The 24,986-nt window shown below is 41.6% G+C and overlaps 1 protein-coding gene across 1 annotated transcript in view; it reads right to left on the bottom strand.

Moving 5' to 3' along the window:
* The window catches only part of LOC310797409 (uncharacterized protein), a gene marked incomplete at its 3' end in the record, with an annotated part of 90,493 nt that extends 77,991 nt beyond the window's left edge, over positions 1-12,502 (bottom strand). The window contains exons 1-4 of the mRNA XM_083659778.1: positions 12,430-12,502; positions 7,307-7,468; positions 4,984-5,112; positions 626-789 (exon numbers count right to left, since the gene is read on the bottom strand). Of these exons, the coding sequence (XP_083515904.1) occupies positions 626-789; positions 4,984-5,112; positions 7,307-7,468; positions 12,430-12,499 (525 nt within the window). The 5' untranslated portion in view covers positions 12,500-12,502. The remainder of the gene's footprint in view (positions 1-625; positions 790-4,983; positions 5,113-7,306; positions 7,469-12,429) is intronic.
* Between the last annotated feature and the right edge of the window lie 12,484 nt (positions 12,503-24,986).

The following is a 24,986-nucleotide window of genomic DNA, read 5'->3' as shown; positions in this document are numbered from 1 at the left end:
CATTTGAACTTATTTTTAAACTTTTATAAAGAGGTATTCAGGACGTCAACAACAGACGTTGACAAGGCGTCATAAAAAGACGTCCATTCTGGCTCCTCAGTAGACATATTTTAGACGTCTGACAAAGACGTTCTGAAGACATCCTTTGCACGTATCTTCTGAACGTCTTTAGGACGTCCAACAAAGACGTTCAGAAGACGTTGTTCAGAAGACATCCTCTGGACATCAAACATTGGACGTTAATAAGACGTCGCTCAGAAGACATCCTCTGAACGTCTAATATTAGACGTTCAGAAGAAGTAATTCTGATGACATCCTATGGATGTCAAACTTTGGAGGTTCAGAAGACGTCATGAAAAGACGTCATAAAAACTTCCAGTCTGGCTCCTCGGTGGAGCTCTTTGGGACGTCCAAAAATTACGTTCATATGACGTTCTTTGGACGTATTCTTGCTCAGTGGGTAGGATCACCACGAAAATTAATATGTGAAGCAAGCTGAACAAATGATTCTGGTTTCTTCCTGTAAAGTAATGCATTGTTTAGTCCCCTGATATTACAAGTGGACATGAACTAACTCACACATGGACAGGAAGAGAGTTGGACCAACACTTTGTCACTACTGTACCTTTGTAATGATTTGCTCTCTGGGTGACTCAATCTTCTTCGTGTCGTCTTTCCACCAGGTGTAACTGACTAGTTCAGCATCTGTGATGATTGCGTTACACCAGAGAACACAGGAGGACAAATCAGGTTTACAGCTTGTAGAGATGGTGGGTTTAGAGACAGGAGCTGTTGTTGATGGAGAGAAGAGGAGAAAAAGGCCGTTGCAGTCAGGATCAATCACACGCAGTTTTTTTTCTTCTTGATTTCTCTGTCTCAATGCAGACAGCTAGAAAGAGAGACAGACAGTGAGACTCACAGACTGTTTTTCCACATAAGCCTAATGTGCACTTGACATGAACAAACTTGTAACATTATGTGACATGAAGGGGGGATTTGGGCACAACCAATGTTAAAACAATACAGTGGTTTGACATCAGGGACCCAGGCCTGTTTCCGAGCAGGCACGTGCAGAGGGGCGTGCTAAGGGTGCCTGAGCACCTGCCCGTTTTCCCCTGATGCCAAAAGTGCCCTTTTTGGGAGGGGGGATTTATTTTGATTTTGATTTATTTTTTTACAGTGAAGACAAGAAGAACTTATAACAATAAATAACAATGTATCAATAAATAAAATGTCTGGACAGTTTACACATGTTGACCTTTCAACCGGAAGTTAAGTAATCGTCTGCGTCTCTGTGACGTGTGCAATATTTTTGTCCCAGGATGGTGAAGTCATGACCCGCCCTTCTCTGCCTCTGATTGGCCTAGCGTCAAACATTGTTGATCCAATCACATTCGCTTGGCTATCGATCCTGCGTCTCGCCTTGTCTCCCGCGCCAATCAGAGGCAGAGATGGGCAGGTCATGCCTTCGCCATCCTGCCCACTGCCGAGCTCCGACTGACAGGCGGGTAGGCAACAGTGAAACCGCCCCGTGCCCGTGTTGTACCCCTTTTAAACTTTTGAGCCCCTACCCCTCTAAGGGTCTCTGCACGGCCCTGTTTCCAAGCACACTTGACCCCAGTATGGCCCCAAACTCTGGTTCGTTTGATTAGTGTGAACATTGCGTTCCCACATGCAATTAAAAAGGTGGTCTGCGGAACGGTCCAGGCGTGCCCGGGACAGAACGCATGTGAATACAACTGTACCAAAACATGAAGTGGACTGCTATTTATTTACAGTGTGATGAGCAGTTATATATGGTCTGGACTTTTATGACCTTAAGAAGTAAATACGAGTTTGTGTATTGTTTTCTACTGTGACTAACATAAATGTTATAATGTAAAAGCAAGTTGTGTTGATGTTAGCATTAGCTTTGCTTTCATACTGTTAGCTTTGCATTTTAAGTCAAACTATTGCTAGATTAAAGAAATATAGTATGGACATAACATGTTAATGTTAGCCGATATCACACTGAATTGCCAACTCGTAAGCAGTCAAGTCGGTGAAAATTTTCAACTCGAGTGAACGGGCGATAAGGCGAAGATTCCGTCATTCACGCTGCAAAAAAACTCCTCACCCATTTACATTGACTTTCTATGTAATCTGGTCACACGAATATGTGAAAATGTGGCCGGTGTCAATGTACAGTAATGTCTAGCTAACTTATTATACTAATGCTAACGGCTACTCACTATTAGCAAACACAAATCACTTTTACACTATAGCGGAATACCCGTCCCTGTGTGACTGGCCATGTAGTCAGGCCTCGCTCACAGAGTTGGCATGCAGCCTCTCCTCTCTCCCCTCAGAGGGGTTTCATCGTCCTCTTCAGTGGCTGATTACAACTCAGCTCACCTGTGTGCTGCTCCAGAGTTCACTGGCTAATTCAAACTGCGCTCACCTGTGTGCAGCTCCACTCTGGAACAATCCATGGTGCTGAACCAGTGTTGATGCATTTTAGCCACTAATTAGCCATTTTTTCCCATTTAGTCATCCCTAATTAGCGACTTCAAAAATCTGTCTCTGTTAGGTCACCCTAACGGTGCTCTTTACACTTCAGCCTGATCGCATGTCAAATGGCAGAGCTGTGGGTAAACACAATTTTGCTCACACACACACACACACACACACACACACACACACACACACACACACACACACACACACACACACACACACACACACACTCTGCATTCTTATGATAGGTTAAGTTAGTCACAGAATAGAAAACACTACACAAACCCATATTTACCTCTTGTACATCACAAAAGTCCAACCATAGTTTAATAGTATACAGCTCGTCCACTGGGCAAGTGTACCTAAGGGGGTGGCCACACTGATCCGTGGTGTCTGTCCGTCTGCGTTCATTTCTCTGTTCACTTCCATTCATTTTAAAGACAGATGTCCGTCTGTCTGTCCAGCACTGATGAAGCGAACATATCCAGCAAATTTGCATACGTCTTGATGGACAGAAAAGTTCAAGAGGGCTGAACTTTTTCTGCATGGATGAATTGGATGGACGGATAGTCGCCGTCCCTTTAACCACAGTACAGTGTAGTGTCACCAAAATCATGTCACACGTCAATTCCCTCCTGCTGGTTATACTACACCACTAAGTTTGGAAAAATATGATTTTGCATAATTTTGTGAATTTTTATTGGGGAAATCATATGTTGCTACAGTGTTTTTTGCATGTGTTGTTATCAACTGTTATGGCCAACAAGCCTGGCGGCTAGAGCTGACCCTGGCTGCTTTTTGGGTGTAACATCATTCAACTGAGAAATTCCTAGATCAACTGGAATGCAGCATTACTTGCTTTTGGAGCCAGCCTCAAGTGGCCTTTCAAGGAACTGCGTTATTAGCACTTCCACAATTGCAAAGTTTTTCTCTGATCGACGTTGCCCCCTTGGACAGGGGCGTAACTTTGGTTTGAGAAGCGGGGCATGTGGACAACAAAGCCCCCCCCTAAAAGTGTGTGTGTGTGTGTGTGTGTGTGTGTGTGTGTGTGTGTGTGTGTGTGTGTGTGTGTGTGTGTTGGGGGGGGGGTCAATTGTTTTCGGTTTTTGACCACTCAGGGATTGATGGAAATGCTCAGAATTCATGCATTTTTTGTTGATTGGCAAGCAATTAGGTTCTGGAAATTGTTCAAAACCCTCCTTATTGTCAATATACCTAGGAAGGCCATACATCCCATGAATGCCCGAGGTACTCTAGTTTGTAGTTATAGTTTCATGAGGCTGTGATTCTCCTCCTAGAAGTCACAATAGGTCTATGGAGACTACACAAGAATACACAAGAGTCTCTGCTTTCCAGTCATACCTAAATTATGCAATTCCAAGATGGTTTAGAGACCCCAGTATGCAGAAGTATTAAAATAGAATAGGCAAAAAATATAATTTATACTGCATGCAAAAAGTGATTTGATGATTAGCATAAAGTGGGGATATCTATAAATGGGAGACTCGTGGGTACCCATGGAACCATTCTCATTCAGATATCTTGAGGTGAAAGGTCAAAGCCAGGTTTCCCTTGCCAAAACCTTGACTAACTTTGGAGCACGATTTAGCCCCCTTCCCGACAAGCTAGCATGACAGGGTACCAATGGATGCCTTTCAGTGATTCCCAAACTAGTGGGCTGTGGAGGTACTGCAGGTGGGCCGCAAGTGGTCTGCCAACACTCCTGATTTTCGCGGGCCATCAAAGGGCTGTAGCAGGGTCATTTTTAAAGCTACAGTGAAGATCCTGTTATCAGAAGAAACTAGAAGACCTAAGGCATCCATTGGTCCATAACATGCTTGGTACCAATGGTAGGTTAAACTTGACCTCTCAGCTCAGTTTATCTGAATGAAAATTGGTTCAATGGCTAGCCACACATCTGCCCTTTACAGATAAGGAGCACAGCCTAAATTAATAGCTTGTGGATTGATTTATTCTGTTGTTGCTCATCACATTTTGTTTCAACAAATGTGTTATGCATGCAAATATTTTTGATGAGTAAGGGAGATAAAATGTTTGGCAATCTGGCTTTTGGGTATTTTGCCTCAATTTTTGTATGTGGATGGATTATTAATTTCCCTTATGACCAAGTTCACATGCTCTGTTAATGAAATAAAAATATATAGGGAAATACATCATCTCAGTCGTGTGTGCTGATCAGAGTTGTGATTAAAGGGTTGGGTGGGCCCCGGAAGATTTTCAGATTTGAAAGTGGGCCATGGCATTCTTAACTTTGAGAATCCCTGCCTTAGGTCTTTTAGTTTCATATGATACCAGTTTTCTTACACTATCTTTAAAAGTGAACCTGCTACACCCTCTGAAAAACAGTAATGTCGGCTGACATCCACGATTTTTGCTGGTTGTCCCTATGGAAATTCAGGGGAGAACAAGACCCAAGTCCACAACACCCAGTTAAAAATGGTCAAACTGCCAAAATAAAACACTTACAGATGACTTTGAGTTGAATCTGTCTGTCCACGTTGACGTTGTTGATCTGTGCTGTGTAGAATCCACTGTCTCCTCTGGTCAATCCTCTGATCATCATCTCTCCAGTTGAAGTGTTCAGGTCACCACGATCTTCAAATATGCAATAACATAGTTAGGGGTAGCTAGCTATTTCTGTATTTTTCAACCTGCATCATACATCCCTTTTTTCATATTTGTTTATGTGTAACTACAGTAAGTCATGTGAGCAGAAATCTTTGAAATTGGTGCAGTATTGACCTAGATCGCTTTTCCCACAAGATAATGTTCACAAAAAATGAGTAGTACTTTCATGACTTTTGAAGTGTTTTCTTATAAAATGCATTTATGCATCAAAGGTCATAAAAGTGGTCCTTATTTGTAAAGATGATCTTGCTGAACACAAACTTCACTGTTTCATACACTTTTCTTAACCACAGATGTGAAGTTCACACCATACGCCGAATCAACGCTCAACCTACACTGAACCCACAAGTTTCATTTAGAAAAACAGGCGAAGCCGTTCACATCAGCCGCGCGCGTGCCTTGCTCAAGCCTTGCTCATGCAATTGTTTAGAATTCAGTCCTATTTTCCAAGCGTAATTGGCTGTTCACACAGGACGCCGAAGCAACGCTCAACCTAAGCTCAACCTACGCTGAACCCACAAGTTTCATTTGTTAACAGGCGAAGCCGTTCACACCACCCACACACGCGCCACGCTTGGAAAATAGGACTGAATCCTGAACGATCGCGTGAGCAAGACATGGCATGAGTCTGACATGCATGTGGCTGGTGTGAACGGCTTCGCCTGTTCACAAGGACGCCTAAATGAAACTTGTGGGTTCAGCGTAGGTTTAGCTTAGGTTGAGTGTTGCTTCAGCGTCCTGTGTGAACGGACACTAATGCGTGAAGCTTGAAGCTGCCATGCATGAAGTAAATGGAGGGGGCCGGGGGAGCAGCTCCGAGCCCGGCACTGAGGAAAGGAGAGTGTCTGGTGTGAACGGAGGCGTGAGCTCACGTTCAGCGTGAGTCAAGCATCAACAAAGGTTTAGACTAATGTCAATCATGAAGGTTACCTCTGCAGCCAATGCCCTGCTCATCCACATCACACCATACTTTGTTATTCATGCCCCCCTTTCATTCATAGCCTACTTTTCCCATCCATTCACAGTCACCCACGCTTCCCCCCTCTAGTAATAGCCAATCAGCTCAAGCCAATCCCTTTCCCCCACTTTTCTGCTGAGCCAATCACGGTTGAGTGTATTTGAAGTTATTGTTTTTACTCTGTTGTTAGGCTAACCACATTTGTGTTGTCGCCACAGTTGGCCGTGATTGCCTTGAAGCACTTGTTTTACCCCACCTCCTCCCCTCCCACCACCGTCATGACTCCTGAAGAATTCCCTATGGGGGAATTTTCTAAATTATGCACTGCTGATGCCCTCCTCTCGCCATCTCAGGAGGGGCGGAGTCAGGGAGTCATATGCCAAACCTTAAAATGTTTATTGTATCATTAAAGTGTATTTGAACCTTCTTAGTCTCTCATGATTTACCTTATTTCATGCATTCAACCGAAATCCCCACGCAAAAATCTCATTGCCTTTTACACCTACGAACCAGGAAGTGCAGTGACTTCTGGGTAAGTCTACAAAAATACATCATCCCTGCAGTACTCTATGGTCCCTTTTCCCTAGCCCCCACCACTGTGGGTGGGGTGTGGGTGGTGGGAGGAGGAGTGACTAGGCTCTAGTCACTCCTCCTCCCACCACTGTGGGTGGGGTGTGGGTGGTGGGAGGAGGAGTGACTAGGCCCTAGCCACTTCTCCTACCCACCCCTCGAATCAAGGCTCTCTACAACTTTCCTATCCCTAGCTATGGCTCCTTTTACCTACCCCCCCCCCCCCTTCCTTGATGGAACGGATGGACGTGAGGTCACAGTGACCTTGAACTTTTTAATTATGTGTATGCAATTATAGCTTATAGCTTATTGATTAGGAAATGGCATGGAACTTATATTTTTCTCCAACACCACCCAAATCCACTCAGTTCCTCCTTGATTCCAAGAGGATGTTTGAGCCAAATTGGAAGAAATTTCCATCAAGGCGTTCCTGAGATATTGCATTAACGAGCAAGGAACGGATGTACATACAGACAGACGTACGTACAACCTGAAAACATCATGCATCCGGCCATGGCCATCACCGGCGCAGGCATAAAAACCACAGCACCATCAGCATACATCTGAGAGAACAACTTGTCCCTCCCTCCCCCTGTTAAATCTGAGCTTAAATCACCCTGTGTCTCAGTTTACCTTTGAATTGACGGTAGGAATCTATCGGCTGATTCGGCCCATTCCACTGCATGGCGATGCCAGTTCCATGGTACCACTCTACGGTAGTAATGGAGCTACTCACAGAGGACAAGTCTGGCTTGAGGACAACTCTGCCCCCTAGTTTCCCGTAGAGTGTTTCTTCTGCAAAGACAAAACGAATGTAAGCTGTGAGATTTCAAATGTGAGCGTGTGTTTTGGCAGTGTCAGAGGGGGCGGAGCAGAACTAGTGACATTAAAACAGGTTCACTTGCATTGGAAAAGTGAAGTCATCTCAACACATTGTAGATATTTCAAGGTATTAAAAAAATTATTTAATACTACTAATACATAATGCTATTTTGATACATAATACATCAGTATTTCTTAAGTGGTGTCTATTCTTTTCTGTTATGTTCTACTGTTTTCTATTTCCCTGTGAGTTATTGTCCTTTCCAGTACTCGACTATTGAATGAAGTCGTGCTGTACCACTTCATCCATTTTGCATTGTTCTGCTTCAATCATTAGCAAGTGCCACAGAACATCTGCAATCTGCCTTTGAAGTTATTCAGAATAATCTTCATCAATTGAGACTTGTGCTAAATTCTGACAAGACTAAAATGATGTGCTTTTCAAAATCAAAGAAGACAGAGGATGGCTGTCAGATTGTTACACTAAATAAGAAAGTGATTGAACGAGTTTCTGTCTACAAATACCTGGGTTTTTACTTGGAAGAAAGTCTCTTTTAAACACCATATTGAGTGTCTTACAAAGAAACTCTGGGTGAAACTGGGTTTCTTTTATAAAAAACAAGGGTTGTTTCTCCTTTAGTTTAGAGAAAAAGGCTTATACAGGCAACGTTTCTGTCTACTGGACTATGGTGATATCTTATACATGCATGCAAATCTTTCTTCTCTGAAAATGCTGGATTCAGTGTATCATGCAGCATTAAGATTTGTAACAGACTCAGGTTTTCGTACTCGTCATCACTGCATCACTCTCTCTTTCTAAAAAAAAAACTACTAACCTAAACTAAACTTGTACCACTGTTCCTTCAGAAGTTGTAGTTGTCATAGACTGTGCTCCATAGTTGATTGCTCTATTGCTGACAAAAATGTGTTATTGTAAGTCGCTTTGGATAAAAGCGTCTGCCAAATGACGTAATGTAATGTAATGTAATGTAATGCATCTTATATGAGAGTGATGGTTGGCCTTCTCTGCACAATCGTAGATTGGAAAACTGGTATTGTTTTCTTTATAAGGCCATTCTGTGTGACTTGCCTCCTTACTTATGTTCCCTCTTGATTCCTAAAATCACCACCAGGAGAAATCTCCGGTCCGATGGACAGATTTTGTACGTCATTCCTCGGACGAGGACGTTTTTGGTGAAAGTGCTTTTACAGCATTTGCACCCTCGTCCTAGTCTAAATTACAGAGTGATTTTAAACTGGATTATCTACCAAGTATGGAGCAGTTTAAAACTAGAATTAAGGAGTATTTGAGTAGTGAATGCACATGTGCTAATACTGAACGGTGATGCTTATGATGTACTGATGTGGCTTGCACCCAGTTCTGTAACAGGTTTTATGTTGTTTTTGTTTTTGCTTTTTTTTCCTCTCACATGTATATTATGTGAAACTATTTGTGCTGCTGTCCTGGCCAGGACCCCCTTGCAAAAGAGATTCTGAATCTCAATGGGTTTTTCTTCCTGGTTAAATAAAGGTCACTAACTAACTAACTAATCTCTGGTCTGAGCCTCCTACAGGAGGCTACCTGCTGGGTTACTGTCTGTAGACCACTTCATCTCTGGTCTGAGCCTCCTACAGTAGACTACCTGCTGGTTTACTGCCTGTAGACCACTTCATCTCTGGTCTGAGCCTCCTACAGTAGGCTACCTGCTGGTTTACTGTCTGTAGACCACTTCATCTCTGGTCTGAGCCTCCTACAGTAGACTACCTGCTGGTTTACTGCCTGTAGACCACTTCATCTCTGGTCTGAGCCTCCTACAGTAGACTACCTGCTGGTTTACTGTCTGTAGACCACTTCATCTCTGGTCTGAGCCTCCTATAGGAGGCTACCTGCTGGTTTACTGCCTGTAGACCACTTCATCTCTGGTCTGAGCCTCCTACAGTAGACTACCTGCTGGTTTACTGCCTGTAGACCACTTCATCTCTGGTCTGAGCCTCCTACAGTAGACTACCTGCTGGTTTACTGTCTGTAGACCACTTCATCTCTGGTCTGAGCCTCCTATAGGAGGCTATCTGCTGGTTTACTGCCTGTAGGACTTCAGACCAGCTGTGGCAGCAACAGGAAAATGGACAATTATTAGGCTAAACTGTCACACTTCATATTGCATTCACCTGGAGGGAAATAGCCTTTTTTTTTGTATTACTTTTCTCATAATTCATACTAAATCATGAGGATGTGTACATGTAGAGGCACATTTCACGTGCACACTAGTGGCCTATGAGTGTGTGAGGGGCAATTTAACAACGTGCATGATTTTTAGTTGTGAGAAGTGCCTGACTGTGTCTTGAGTCACATGGACCAGCTTGAACACATTTAAGATGCAGAACCTGGAACAGTCTCAAATATGTTTGCAATGCTTTTGGAACATTGTTTGGTTGCAGTAACAGATTAGGTCACTGGGTGGTGCTGCTTGTTTATACTGAGACTGTGTTACAGCAACAGGTTGAGTCAGTAATTCGTGCATTTGACCACAAAATGCAACCCAGTCTCCATTTTGTTTTAAAGTAGAAACATTTGTCCATTTAAAATTGTTAAATGGAAAATGGTTTTTGTGTGGATTTTTGGTTAGGTTTAAGGTTAGGGTCTGGATTAGGGTTAGGGTTAGAGGGTCTGAGGTGGTCGGGTCAGGGGGGGTCGAGGACCCCTCCTCCACGCCCCACGCCTAACCCTAACCCTAACCTCTCCCACCCCCCACGCCTAACCCTAACCTCTCCCACCCCTCTAAAAAGGGGAGCGTGTCTATGTTCCCACAATTTTGAGCCTGGCTTTATCCAATATTCAAATTTCTGTTTTGGAAATATATGCAAATTTGTGTATATTTATGCCTCATTTGCACAATTAAACATACAATTTCAAAAAACTGTAGTGTCTGTTTTGGTAGGATCATTAGATAATTTTCAAAGCTTTCCCTCATAGGATTCCTTACTCTCTCATTTAGAACATATTGAGCACACAAAATCCATTGAGTTTGGTATTGTTGCAATTAGTGAGAGGTTGACCGAAATGTTTGTGGTAAAATGCCTACAGAACCACGCCCAGTCTGTGTCCAGACAAGTAGGTCCTCTCTTCAGTAACGACTTGGTACATGTTAAACCATATCAGTCTACATGTATGTTGAGAGATTATAGTGCCGTAGAGACCAGGCAGCACTACTGTATATTGACTTGGTACGTGTTAAACCATATCAGTCTACATGTATGTTGAGAGATTATAGTGTTGTAGAGACCAGGCACTACTGTATATTGATTTGGTACGTCTTAAACCATATCAGTCTACATGTATGTTGAGAGATTATAGTGCCGTAGAGACCAGGCAGCACTACTGTAGATAGTGACTGGGAACTGAGAGAGCAGGTCACGTGGTGGCTGGGTTTACCTAGGCTAATATCAGTCTACATGTATGTTGAGAGATTATAGTGTTGTAGAGACCAGGCAGCACTACTGTATATTGACTTGGTACGTGTTAAACCATATCAGTCTACATGTATGTTGAGAGATTATAGTGCCGTAAAGACCAGGCAGCACTACTGTATATTGACTTGGTACGTGTTCAACCATATCAGTCTACATGTATGTTGAGAGATTAGTGCTGTAGAGACCAGGCACTACTGTATATTGACTTGGTACGTCTTAAACCATATCAGTCTACATGTATGTTGAGAGATTATAGTGTTGTAGAGACCAGGCACTACTGTATATTGACTTGGTACGTGTTAAACCATATCAGTCTACATGTACCGTATGTTGAGAGATTATAGTGTTGTAGAGACCAGACACTACTGTATATTGACTTGGTACATGTTAAACCATATCAGTCTACATGTATGTTGAGAGATTATAGTGCCGTAGAGACCAGGCAGCACTACTGTATATTGACTTGGTACATGTTAAACCATATCAGTCTACATGTATGTTGAGAGATTATAGTGCTGTAGAGACCAGGCACTACTGTATATTGACTTGGTACGTGTTAAACCATATCAGTCTACATGTATGTTGAGAGATTATAGTGCTGTAGAGACCAGACACTACTGTATATTGACTTGGTACATGTTAAACCATATCAGTCTACATGTATGTTGAGAGATTATAGTGCTGTAGAGACCAGGCACTACTGTATATTGACTTGGTACGTGTTAAACCATATCAGTCTACATGTACCGTATGTTGAGAGATTATAGTGTTGTAGAGACCAGACACTACTGTATATTGACTTGGTACATGTTAAACCATATCAGTCTACATGTATGTTGAGAGATTATAGTGTTGTAGAGACCAGGCAGCACTACTGTATATTGACTTGGTACGTGTTAAACCATATCAGTCTACATGTATGTTGAGAGATTATAGTGCTGTAGAGACCAGGCAGCACTACTCTATATCGGCATATTGGCTCCAGAGAGAAATTACACAATGTCAAGGCCTCAATAATGACTCGCTCAAAGTCTCTAGTATCTGCAAATGTCTCAAACCAACACAGAAATAAATCTTGATCAACTTAAATAGCCTGTCATGTTGGTCTTTACTGAAATCATCCCCACCACCATATGGATTTACCAAGATCATTACGTCAGAATGATGTCAGAATTCTTGCATATTTGCAGAATTATGACATAATTGTCATAATTCTAAAATATTTTCAGAATTACGAGATCTATTAATTTATCAAATTTAAAAATTAAACATTTTGAAAACGGCAAATGCCTTTTCCCAGTGAATTCAATATGCTTCTGTTCAGTTTATACCCTTTATGTGAAATAAATAAATAAATAAATAAATAAATAAATAAATAAATAAATAAATAAATAAATAAATAAATAAATAAATAAATAAATAATCAGTGTTCAGCTAAGCCTGTAAAATAAATCCAAACTTACGGGACTTTAGGCTCTCTGCAGCCAGCAGGCAGACCCACAGCAACCAAGTCAGAATGATAGAAGGCGACATCCTCTTCTCTGTAACCTAAAGTATATTACAGTACAGTATCAGTATTGTATAAAACACTATATATTTTAGTATATAAGTAGTGTACATAACAGTTTATATTACAGTAAATCAGTACTGTATATAACAGTATATATTACAGTATGGAGGAAATGTGAAGTATTTAAAAGTTTAAGGATTATAATGATTAGATGCCATCTCTTCAGGACCTGCACACTACCAGGATGCTGAAGCAGTCTTGGAAAACCATGGCTGACTCCTCCCACCCAGGACATAAACTCTTTGAGGCCCTCCCCCCTGGCAGGAGACTGAGGTCTAAGTAATCTGATTACTTACTGTGGCTATTAAAGTGAATCTTGAATCTTGAAAACAAACAAAGAACACAAAGCTATATTCTTCCTATCCAATCTCACTTTCTCAGCACACACAAAAAAAAACAGTTATTCGGTCTTCTCTTAAAATTTGGTATCAATTCTGGTGCCGTTTTAAATTTTCCTGTGCTTTGGGGCCATAACTCTCAATCACCTATCCCCCCTTCATCTTTAGACTCTACCTTTTCTTTGTGGAAATCTACTTTCGTGATCTATACCAGGACAATATATTTTCTACTTTTTCATCCCTTTCAAGTACATATGATTTGCCATGCTCACATCTCTTCCGTTATCTTCAGATATGACAATGTGTAACCTCTCGGTTTCCTTCTTTCCCTTCTATGCCAATTTTACTTCCATGGGAGGAATTATTTAAACTTTCACTCGATCAGAGATCACTTATATCTCAGATTTACTCCTTCATTATGTCATTAAATAAAAAATCTGTTTTGAAAGCTAATTCAGTGTGGCAAGAGGAAATGGGTGTTGAGTTCTCCAAAGATGTTCAGTGTGACAGGAGAGACCACATAACATTTCACTCGGACCAAAACGTAAAAAAATCGTGTATTTAAAGAAACTTTTTTTGTTGTTGTTTTTTTTAGTTTTGGTCAGAGTGAAATGTTCTATGGTCTCTCGATTCTAAATCTGAACCGTTTGGTTTGACGAAGTAAAACTATTTTTATAAGCATTTTACAAAATGTCCATGGGAAAGAAAATGGCAGATGAAAATCTCTATGGTGCTGAAGCAGGAAGTAGGCGGTCACTTTGCCTCTCTATACCGTGCAACCCTAATCTATTGATTACACCACTTTTGCCTTAAAATAAAGATACTCAACAATCAATTTCATGAATGGGAGGCCCTGAAGAAAAAGAAAATGGTTTTGTTCTAACTCTGGTAGGGGTACCTCACAATCTGAAGGCCCCTCCTGCATGCTAGACTATTGTATCTCTATGTTTTAGAGGCTTGTCATTTTGGATTTTAAACTTTACTTTATTGGTTTACTCACATTCTGACTATGGGGCCCTATCGTCGCAAAAGCAGTAATTTAGACATAGGACATTTGGACATAGGCGTGCCACATGCCAAACCAGGCGTTTCGGCGCAAAAATCTGTTGATAGATGGCATTATCCTATCGTCAGCAGTGCGCAATTACTTTGCGCTAAGAGCTTTTAAAGGCACCTCTTATGTGCTAAATACCCCGCTGCACTTGAGCGCACCATAATCTCCGTGCTGCGCCGCACAGTGCAGAGTAAAATTCCTTTTGGATATGTCATTATGCACAGAAGTGCCATGCCAGGACATCAAATTCTGCTGCTAAAACTAGCAGGTAATTCAGGGAGGCAATCAACTATAACTCACTGAGAAACTTTGATCATATCGCAAAGAGGGAAATTAATTGAGAAAACTTGTTGGACAATGGACATTAGCCTACTTGCAATATGCTATTCACCTTCACCTATCCCATAACCCGGAGGGTCGTTGGCACCATAGACGATCTGTCAACAAGCTCTATCCATCTCTCTGTCCTCGGCATGAGTGAGTCCACTCTATTACGCATGGAGAGAATTACAGCATATTGCATGCCTCGCGCAAACACAACGATTGCGAGACAGGAATCTGATTGGTTTGATTGATGTAACGCCCAGGCATTGCCTGGCCACACCTGTGAATAATTCTGGTGCTTAAGACCGCCCAAATGATGCAGATGATTTGGCACAGCTCTAATTTTGCGGCAGGTACCGCAAACGTTTCCGCATCCCCGCCGAGAATTGCATCACCACCATATTTCGGGGCTGTTTTAACTTAGAAAACAGGGAGGTCACATCTACCCAGACAATTAAATCACTTTTAAACAGTTACATTTATGTATAAATCATTACAACATGCTCCCGTGAGGTGGGGATTTTGCTGATGCCGGGCGGGGGTGCAAAACTCTGCATAACACCTGGACACTTGCGCAAGGCGAACTGCTATCGTTAAGGCACGCAAACAGGTGCCCAAGCGCAAATAGCGGATATCGCCTGTACCAAGATAGGGCCCTTGGTCTTTACCTACCCAAATATGATGACCAGCAGAGTGAGCATTAACTTAACTTAACTAATAGGATGTTGCACCTTTCATTCAGAATTACCTAATTTGGTGTCTAAAGAAACCCCATTTGCAATAAAACTGTGTGAGATATCTCCATACACCCACTGGTTATTGTTCAATAGCATCATAGGCAGTTCAGTAACAATGTATTTCGCAGGATTTCATGTTTTTCTGATAAAAAAGGGAAAAGTAAATTTGTCCTTTTTTCCTGTCACCACAAAAGTATACAATTTCCACCTAAACTAAAGCTAAGTTTGTAGGACTATATTTCAATATTTTTTCAGGTAAATTACATTCTGACTCTTTGCTGATGTAAGGCAGACACCTGGTTCATACTTCAGCACATTTGATGAAGATAAGAGTGAGCATTCTCAAGTTATGGGCTTTTTTGTCACCTTTCTCCTATTCGGACTGGCCTAATTTGGCTCTTTTTCAGAGATTGGTGTAGTTCTAAAGAATTTAAAAAAATTATAATTTGGCATCAAAGGAAAATTTCATTACAAACAGTAATGGGATATGGAAAAAGCACTGTTGTGTTTTGTTCTAACTGGAAAACTAAAGCCTTCTTTGACGACTTGCTGCTAGACTATTACTGTACCGTTTTTCACAATTGTTAACACACATTTCTCAAAACAATAACGGCTTTCTCAAAACTGCACACACAAAACTGAAAACCTCACACACACACACACACACACACACACACACACACACACACACACACACACACACACACACACACACACACACACACAATGCTAAACCTGACACTCTCTTTGCAAGATGACTCTTTGCCATCAAATCTCTTCACTGTTCACAAAATGGAACTGGTGTTTTCATTTGGTACACAGCCATATTTTCAAATGACACACACATACCATTCATTGAGTACACACAACTAAGCATTTGCTGCACACTACCAACCATGTACAGCACACTGAAGTGCAAAATTGAAAACACAATCATAGAAATGGAACACACCATATGAATGACAATGACTCTGGAGAATGAGCCATTTCTCCTTTTGTAAAATGTCTCATGTAGGCCTACTTTTTTCATAGTCAAACATAAAACAGCACACAAATATGCAGCAAAAAAAAGTTTAACAGTATTTTGGTACACACAGAGAACAGTACAATACTGTAACAACCCCCCCCCCCCCCCCCATTCACCAAACAAAACAGAGGGTCAAGGCACTTTTATGCTGCAGTCCTGATTGCAAATTGCTCAACAGACCTGAATGTTTAGAGATTTGAATATTTGTGTGTTGTAGGTTGATGCTTTGAGATTTGACTTGAGAAGTGTGTGTGCAACAACTGAACATTGTGTGTAGTGTTTTGACAACAAGGTGATGTGTAATTGACATCAGAGTGTAAAGAAGGAAAGTCAGAGTCTAATGCAGATAAGGGAGTGTGAAGTAGTCACAAATTGGGTCAAGCGATTGGTACATGAGGTGAAGGTTGTGCAAATTGTGCAGAATTTTCGCTTTTTGTGTGTTAACAATTGTGAAAAACTGTAAGCTGAAACTAAGAGAAAGAGAGAGAGAGAGAGAGAGAGAGAGAGAGAGAGAGAGAGAGAGAGAGAGAGAGAGAGAGAGAGAGAGAGAGAGAGATAGAGGGGAGGGGTGGACTAATTTGACCCATGAAGGAAATGTCTCTGTTCCTGTTTTAAATCTAAAGCTCTGAGCAGGTATTGCCTCAACTCCAGAGGAAGCAGAAAACTAACACTACTCTCCTTCCTCAATGCTGCCTGTCTGTTCGGAGGGTGCAGTCACTTCCTCTTAAGGCAGGAAGTCAAGCCGCCTGCAAGCAGCCTGGGTTGAGTTCAGTCCCGACAACATAGCAAACCGTTTATTTAAACGGAAATGGCGGGGCTTTGAACACCCTGTTGTGTGACACAAGCATCGCAGCCGTCTGTTGCATTCACTGTGCACGCTGCCTCTTTAAACAGTAAGGTTTATATACACATCACTGCTGCTGACTGGTAACACCTCTGACACAGTAAGGTTTATATACACATCGCTGCTGCTGACTGGTAACACCTCTGACACGGCCACCAAACAAGAGACAACATCCCTCAAAGCCTGTTGCAAACCGTTTGGAGGAAACATGAGGTTCAACTCAGAAAACATAGCATATGGTGCACACCGTTTAGCAGATTGAACACACCCCTGGTTATGTACAGTAACGCTGCTGTCGGGCGGAAGAAACCTTGCATCTAAAAAATAGCAATTTTTCAAAAGGAGGAAAGAACTGGTTTAAAGTACCTCAGCTTTCACAGGTTATTTTTGGGTACCCACAAAATCCATTTATGAAAAAAGAAAGAAAAAAAGGCAGAATTTGGAGATAGGTTTCCGCCTGACAGCGAGTAAATGCAATACAAATACAAGACATGAAAAGAGTTTGTTTCCACAATATCACTAATGTTAAAGTAGATCTGCTGATAGTCAGGAAAGTAAAATAGAATGGAAACTGTGTAGAAACTGATGGCACCATACCTTTAGCTGGAGACAGTTATCTGTGAGACGACGAAGATACAAACAAATGAGGAAGAGAGAGAAGGAGGGGGAGTGTGCAGGCTAGAGGGGGGAGCAGGAGAGAGAGAGACAGAGAGAGAGAGACAGAGAGATAGTCCAGGCAAAGTAACTCATTTTGGAACCAAAAAACAAACTAATTGTAAAATAATTTTTTGCAGCTTAGATCATTTCTATGAGGTGTCCAGAACAACATACTAAAAGTCCTAAGAAATCCTAGTTGAGGAAATATGTTTAATTCTCATCAATCCAAGATGTGTGCCAGGCCAGACAACAATACACCCCAATGGGGCTATTTTTTTCCTTTACTCCTATCAAAATAAAACTTTATACAATGAAAGTATCCATGAAAAGTAACATTTTTTGTATTACAAGTTTCTTTGAAAATGAATTTGAATATGCAAATGACTGAGCTATACACTAATCGAATATAGGCTACCCAAAATATACCCGCATAGGAGTAAAGGAAAAAATGAAGCCTATCACAATCAAACCTCACACAGTGAAAGTATACATGAAAAGGAACTTTTTTGTTTTACAAGTTTCTTGGAAAAATCTATTTTAAATATGCAAATGAGCTCAACACTAGGCCTAATTGACTTGTCCAATAAGCCATAAAGTCACAAGTAAAACAGGGGCCAAATAACTAACACATTCATGTCTATTCAGTAAGTTAACCTATGCATAAACAAGATAAATTTGAAGTCACTTGCCACACTTACCTGGGTCACTTGCCACAAAAAGACTTATATTGACCTTAAGAATTGATTGCACAATCTTGCCTCCAGTTGCTTTCTATTTTATTTATTTTTATTTGCGAACAAGCCTAACCAGATAGAAATGTCTAGTTAGAAAGGAGTTGGTGGGCGGTACGGTGGTGCAGTGGTAAGCACTATCGCCTCACAGCTCGAAGGTCGTGGGTTCGATTCCCACCTGGGACGATGTGAACGCTGAAGGAATGTGTGCCCGTCCGCATGTCCTCGAGTGCCCACCGCCCGGGTGGGGTCATCAAAAGGGCCTTTCTGTGTGGAGTTTGCATGTTCTCCCCGTGCCTCCCCGGGGGTTTCCTTCATATAGGAACCCCCTTCACAAAAACATGCAATATCCTGGTTGCTAATGTGGTTCCTCCTCTGGTCGTTAAGGGCGCCTGTTCAGAGGGAGGGGAACTGGTTGGAATAGCGTGAACCTCCCACGTGCTATGTCCTACCGGTGAAGCTTCCTCTGGCAGGTGAAAAGAAGCGGCTGGCTGACTGCCCATGTCTCGGAGGAAGCATGGAGCCAGTCTTGGCTCTCCCCAGATCGGCAGAGGATGGAGTAGCAACCAGGATTGAGAAATCAAGTGAGCACTAATGGGGGATAAAATGGGATAAAAAATCGGGAAAATAAAAAAATAAATAAGAAAGGAGTTGGTAACTTAAAATGTTCCGATTGGGTTTCTAGCCTAGATATTGCTGTTGCTAGCTTCTCATAACACTGCAAAGCTACTTTACAAACGGTGGAAGTCTGATGTGTGGCCCGCATGGTCTGAAATACTTGCTTACTACAAAAACAAAAGCAGTTTTGCTGTCTGGCAAAATTATTTAAAGAGCTGGAATGTCTGGAAAGTGTGTCTATCTGGTTTTTCATCTGTCTTCTGTGTGAGAGTGAATCGTTTAGTTGGTAAGAATGACTTCTGCCTGTTATCTCGTAATCTTACCAACAATACCAATTATTTGTAAATCTACCAGCCCAAAATGTAATCTCACCACGTTACTAATGACTAAGATGGCTATTCTGACTTTCTGTCATGTCATTAGGTTAGGCTTGTTTGCAAATAAAAAATAATAATTTAGAAAGCAACTGGAGGCAAGATTGTGTAATCAATTCTTAAGGTCAATATAAGTATTTTTGTGGCAAGTGACCCAGGTAAGTGTGGCAAGTGACTTCAAATTTATCTTGTTTATGCATAGGTTCTTACTGAATAGACATGAATGTGTTAGTTATTTGGCCCCTGTTTTACTTGTGACTTTATGGCTTATTGGACAAGTCAATTAGGCCTAGTGTTGAGCTCATTTGCATATTTAAAATAGATTTTTCCAAGAAACTTGTAAAACAAAAAAGTTCCTTTTCATGTATACTTTCACTGTGTGAGGTTTGATTGTGATAGGCTTCATTTTTTCCTTTACTCCTATACGGGTATATTTTGGGTATATATTCGATTAGTGTATAGCTCATTTGCATATTCAAATTCATTTTCAAAGAAACTTGTAATACAAAAATTTTTACTTTTCATGGATACTTTCATTGTATAAAGTTTTATTTTGATAGGAGTAAAGGAAAAAAATAGCCCCATTGGGGTGTATTGTTGTCTGGCCTTACTGGCACACATCTTGGATTGATGAGAATTAAACATATTTCCTCAACTAGGATTTCTTAGGACTTTTAGTATGTTGTTCTGGACACCTCATAGAAATGATCTAAGCTGCAAAAAATTCTTTTACAATTAGTTTGTCGTAAAACGCTACTTTGCCTGGACTAAGAGAGAGAGAGTTCAGTTCAGTTGTGTCATGTTAATAGCCCTTTATCACACAAGCATGTCTCAAAGGGCCTTTACATAGCATCATCACAGTTATAATTATACATCATATATCTACACTCAACATAGGTTACATACATCATATATCTACACTCAACATAGGTTACATACATTATATATCTACACTCAACATAGGTTACATACATCATATATCTACACTCAACATAGGTTACATACATCATACATCTATAATCAACATAGGTTACATACATCATATATCTACACTCAACATAGGTTACATACATCATACATCTATAATCAACATAGGTTACATACATCATATATCTACACTCAACATATAGTTACATACATCATATATCTACACTCAACATAGGTTACATACATCATACATCTATAATCAACATAGGTTACATACATCATATATCTACACTCAACATAGGTTACATACATAGGTTATGTCCATATGAAATGTGTTTTTCAGATCAGAATGATTTGGAAATCATCTCCAAAGCGCTTAAAATGCACACAGACACAGCATGGAGTATTTTTTGTTTTGTTTTGTTTTTCCCCTGGCATCGCGCGCAGCACAGGTCAGGACGTAACGGTCAGACGGACGCTAGCCAGCTAGTTTTGTCTGTTGTTGATTGTTCGCACAGTAAACATGAAAGCCAGATTATTGGCAGTTCTGGCAGCAGCGGAGTTTGAAGATCCCCCTGCCAGGAGAAAGGGTAGGAGGAGTGACAATGACGAGCAACGCACTTTTCCTCTAAATATTAAACTTTTTTCAGCTTGAGACGCCCAGAGCGCTCTGCCCAAAAACACATAGCCGCCAATAGCGCTTAAACGCCAGGTGCGGTCCTTGGACGAGCAGCGCTCCTAGCACGTCCTTACCATAGAGAACGAATTGCAGAAATGCGCTGGCTGCTCAAATACACGTTCCCTGTCGACACTGCCCCTAAAGGGACTTTCCACTTCTGCCAAATGATCTGATGCAGCCACACAGAGTATAGGGAGAGCTGGTTTGGCACGTCTGCTGCCCTCATCTCCTTATGTATATTTGTATACATTTGGGCTTTTTGTTAAATTCTGTGTGTGGGCTGTGTATTTTGAGTGAATTTTGTTATTTCAAGGGAAAAAGAAAAAACTGTCTATAATACACTGTGTACTCACAATACACCGCATCTGTGTCCCTAACACACATTGACTCCCATTCAAAGTGCTATTTTTGGACCTCCAGCTTTTATTTTTATTTTTTACAAGTGTGCATAATCATCATGATCATCATACATAAAATTGAGTAAGTGGCCTCTGTCTGTCTGCGATTTTGGTCATGTTTTTGGTCCCACATTGTGAGCTTTGTGATGATTTTGGTCAGTAATGATGTCACTGATGATGTCACAATCAAGTATGCCACTCGAGCACTCAATGATGTCATCAGCAATGGTCACTCGAGCAATTGTGATGTCACTGATAATGTCCCAATGTCTACGACATCATCAGTGATGTCACTCGAGCAATTGTGATGTCATCATGTCTATAGAGCCGAGTTGCACCCAGACGGAGGCGGTAATCCAACATGCCAACTGCCATAAAACACCACAGAAGAAGAGGCCATTGTTTAAGTTTGCCTCAGCATCCTGGTTGAGTGGAGCGTGTCGTGCTTAGCACCTGTTTGACTCGAAGGTCTAAATACCATCCAGCCAGGAAACTAGAAACTAGAGGTTATCTCACAAAGTGAGAAATTCACATGGATGTGCATTGCTAAGACGCCGTAAAGACCGGGCGTCAGCCCTGTTGGTGCAGCTGACATTAAGTCCACTCTAAAGACCGGTCTTAACAAAGACCAACTTAGGAGTTAAGACCAGGCATACTGATATAGTAAAGAGCAGGTGATGCAACCCAGCCCAGGATTTGAGTTTACCCACTTAAAAATGTGCAGGGATACGTACGAATATAACTTTGTGACAGAACTTTGACTTCAGTGATTTTGTTTCACAAAGACCTCACAATTCACAATTTCACAATTCACCCTCCCTGTGTGTGTGTGTGTGTGTGTGTGTGTGTGTGTGTGTGTGTGTGTGTGTGTGTGTGTGTGTGTGTGTGTGTGTGTGTGTGTGTGTGTGTGTGTGTGTGTGTTTGTCTGTGTGTGTCGTGTGTGTGTGTGTGTGTGTGTGTGTGTGTGTGTGTGTGTGTCGTGTGTGTGTGTGTGTGTGGGTGTGTGTGTGTGTTGTCGAAATGGGTACGGTGCGCCCACATCCCCTCGAACCCCACAGTGACTTAGGGTCATATATCCTACAAGCCAACGTGCACATTCAGCGGAGGAGTGATGTCATCTGGGACACCATGACTTGATGCTGCTCAGAGAGCAGTAGCCGAATGGCATGACAGAGAAAAGAAGAAGTTAGAGGTTATTGCATTATGATGGTATAATTCAGTAATTATAAGGTTTATGATCAGGTTTTGTTTGTGAGTACAAGTGGTAATCGATGTCTTCTAAAGGTGTCTGGTGGATACGTATGAAACTAAGGTTACAGTACAAGTACAGTAGAATTAAAACATTATGAGTTTCACACACACACACACACACACAGGGCCTGTGGGGTAACCATGCTGTGTGTGGCAATGTGCACGCATCCGGCACCTGGGATGCAGCAGGCCCAGAGAGGAACACTCACGTGTAGGATGTAACGTTCACGTACATGTATCTGTGCATGTGAGGTGTCAATGATCGATAATCTCAATGAGGGGATAAGTTCTATTTGTTAAAAGTTTGGAAATAAATCTGCTTTCATACCTGCACACCGGCATTTTCAATGTGACATGCATTGCCATCTATGAAAAGGGTTTAAATGAATTTTCTCATTCGATGTAAATGCATTTATATAAACTACATCTATAGGGGAATAGATTCCATTTGTTAAAAGTTTGGAAATAAATCTGTTTCATACCTGCACACCGGCATTTTCAATGTGACATGCATTGCCATCTATGAAAAGGGTTTAAATGAATTTTCTCATTCGATGTAAATGCATTTATATAAACTACATCTATAGGGCAATATATTCCATTTGTTAAAAGTTTGGAAATAAATTATTTCATTAAAGATACACCTGAACTGGACAGTTGGCACTCAGAGCTGATTGGGTTTCTCATTTGAAGTAAATACATGCACTGTGGGTTATATAGCATTTTTGTTAACATTCCATATGGAAGTTCTACAAGGCAGCATTTTATTTTGGGAACAATTGTACTGGAATTTATCTGGCTGAGAATTTGACAAGGCAGCGTTTTATTCTGGGAACGATTGTACTGGAATTTATCTGGCAGGATCATTTCAAGTCCGGGACAATAATACCCGTTGATTGTTATGAAGTGTTACTGGAGAAAACATTTCCTCTTTTCAAAGGAACTGTGCACGGGGCACTTGAACCGTTACAAACCACAGCATGTCCACATACGCGGGAACTGATGATGAAGTCAGATTAAAGAAAAGTTTTTGTGGATCATAGTAATTATGATTTTAATGCATAGTTGACAATTTGGCATGGGATGGGAAAATGATCCATTGTGGAATGAGGGTTTAATGGGTGGTCATTTAAAGTTAGTTCAGAGTATAAGTGAGTCGCTTCCTCCTTCTGAAGTGGAGCAACCCGCATGCATATGAGAGAGAGAAAGGAAACCCTTCCTCTTTTCACTAGCCTGACAGCTATTTTTAGAAGGTGCTGCAGAAAGCCACACGCAGTCATTCAATTTATACTGATACAAGCTATACTACAGTAACTGATTAAAGTGTACTGTAGCCATACAAAAGTTATTGAGATCCAACCAAAAGGATTTAAGCCACATGATAAATTACAGTAAATAATCAAAGTATACTTACTTACTATAGTCAGGATTCCAAGAAGATTAATTAATATTGGAGTGGATCACCACACCAGGAGTATTTGTGCTTGAATGAAAAGTGTTTATTCAATTTAAGGTTAAAAGATGATTTGTGTTAGTGTGTTGTGTTTAAATGTATGCCATGTGAATGTTTAAGAATTGTATTTAAATTATATTTGTGCTGTGCTAAGCTATACGCTCTAATTAAAAAGCAACTTATATGCGCCAACACCTGATCTCATCTCTTTTATTTGTTGATCCACAGCACGCCTGCATTCGTTGCCTGGGTTGGTTTCACGCTGTCCAAGACATCTATAACCCCGGTTCGTGCACGCAATGTTCCCAGTATTGGATAAAATAATTATGGAAATGCCTCTTCAAGGCGATTCACCTGTGAGATGAGGTTCACCCTCGCACCCCCTCCCCACTGTCACCGCGTGGGCACGACGACGGGGGACGGGAGCGAGGCGAAGGGCCCCTCCAGCCCGCGAGGCTGGGGCTCACAGTCCGAGCTGAATAACCCGCTCCCCGGTGGCATCATGGATGACGTTTTGGAATTGGAACTAAGCGCTGACGCTGACGGTCTCTCCTGCGCTCGTTCGTCTGAGGACAAAAGCGAGATGAGGAGGAGGGTGGCTTCGGCATGTTCGTTGACAGCAATTCAGTGACTGATTCCACTTCCATGGAAGGACCACCCCTCACCAGGCGCTCTCCATGACATCCTATGTAGGGCACGTGATGCCCAAGGATTAGCCTGGCCCGAGCCCACACAGGTCACAAGCGGCGGGAGATACAATGTCTTCCCCGCCCTAGTGTCTAGGGCCCCGAGGAGGTTGTATGTACTTGTCACAAGCTCTGCTACAAATTGACATTTTAGAGCCTGCACACTTACTCCAAGCCGTAGTTTACTGAGGACAAAAGATAAATGGACAACTTGGATCCTACATTGGATCTTCGTCAGGTCCAAGGCCGTAGTTAGGGTTCCGAAACTATAGGGACATCCAGATTGCGGCGCATGCCAAGGACTGCCAGTGCGCAAGCAAGGCTTTGACAATAATTCATTATAACATAGCCT

This window comes from Poromitra crassiceps (assembly GCF_964638095.1).
Source record: "Poromitra crassiceps genome assembly, chromosome: 23".
NCBI classification, from domain to species: domain Eukaryota; kingdom Metazoa; phylum Chordata; class Actinopteri; order Beryciformes; family Melamphaidae; genus Poromitra; species Poromitra crassiceps.
This window is presented reverse-complemented; position numbering and strand designations above follow the sequence as displayed.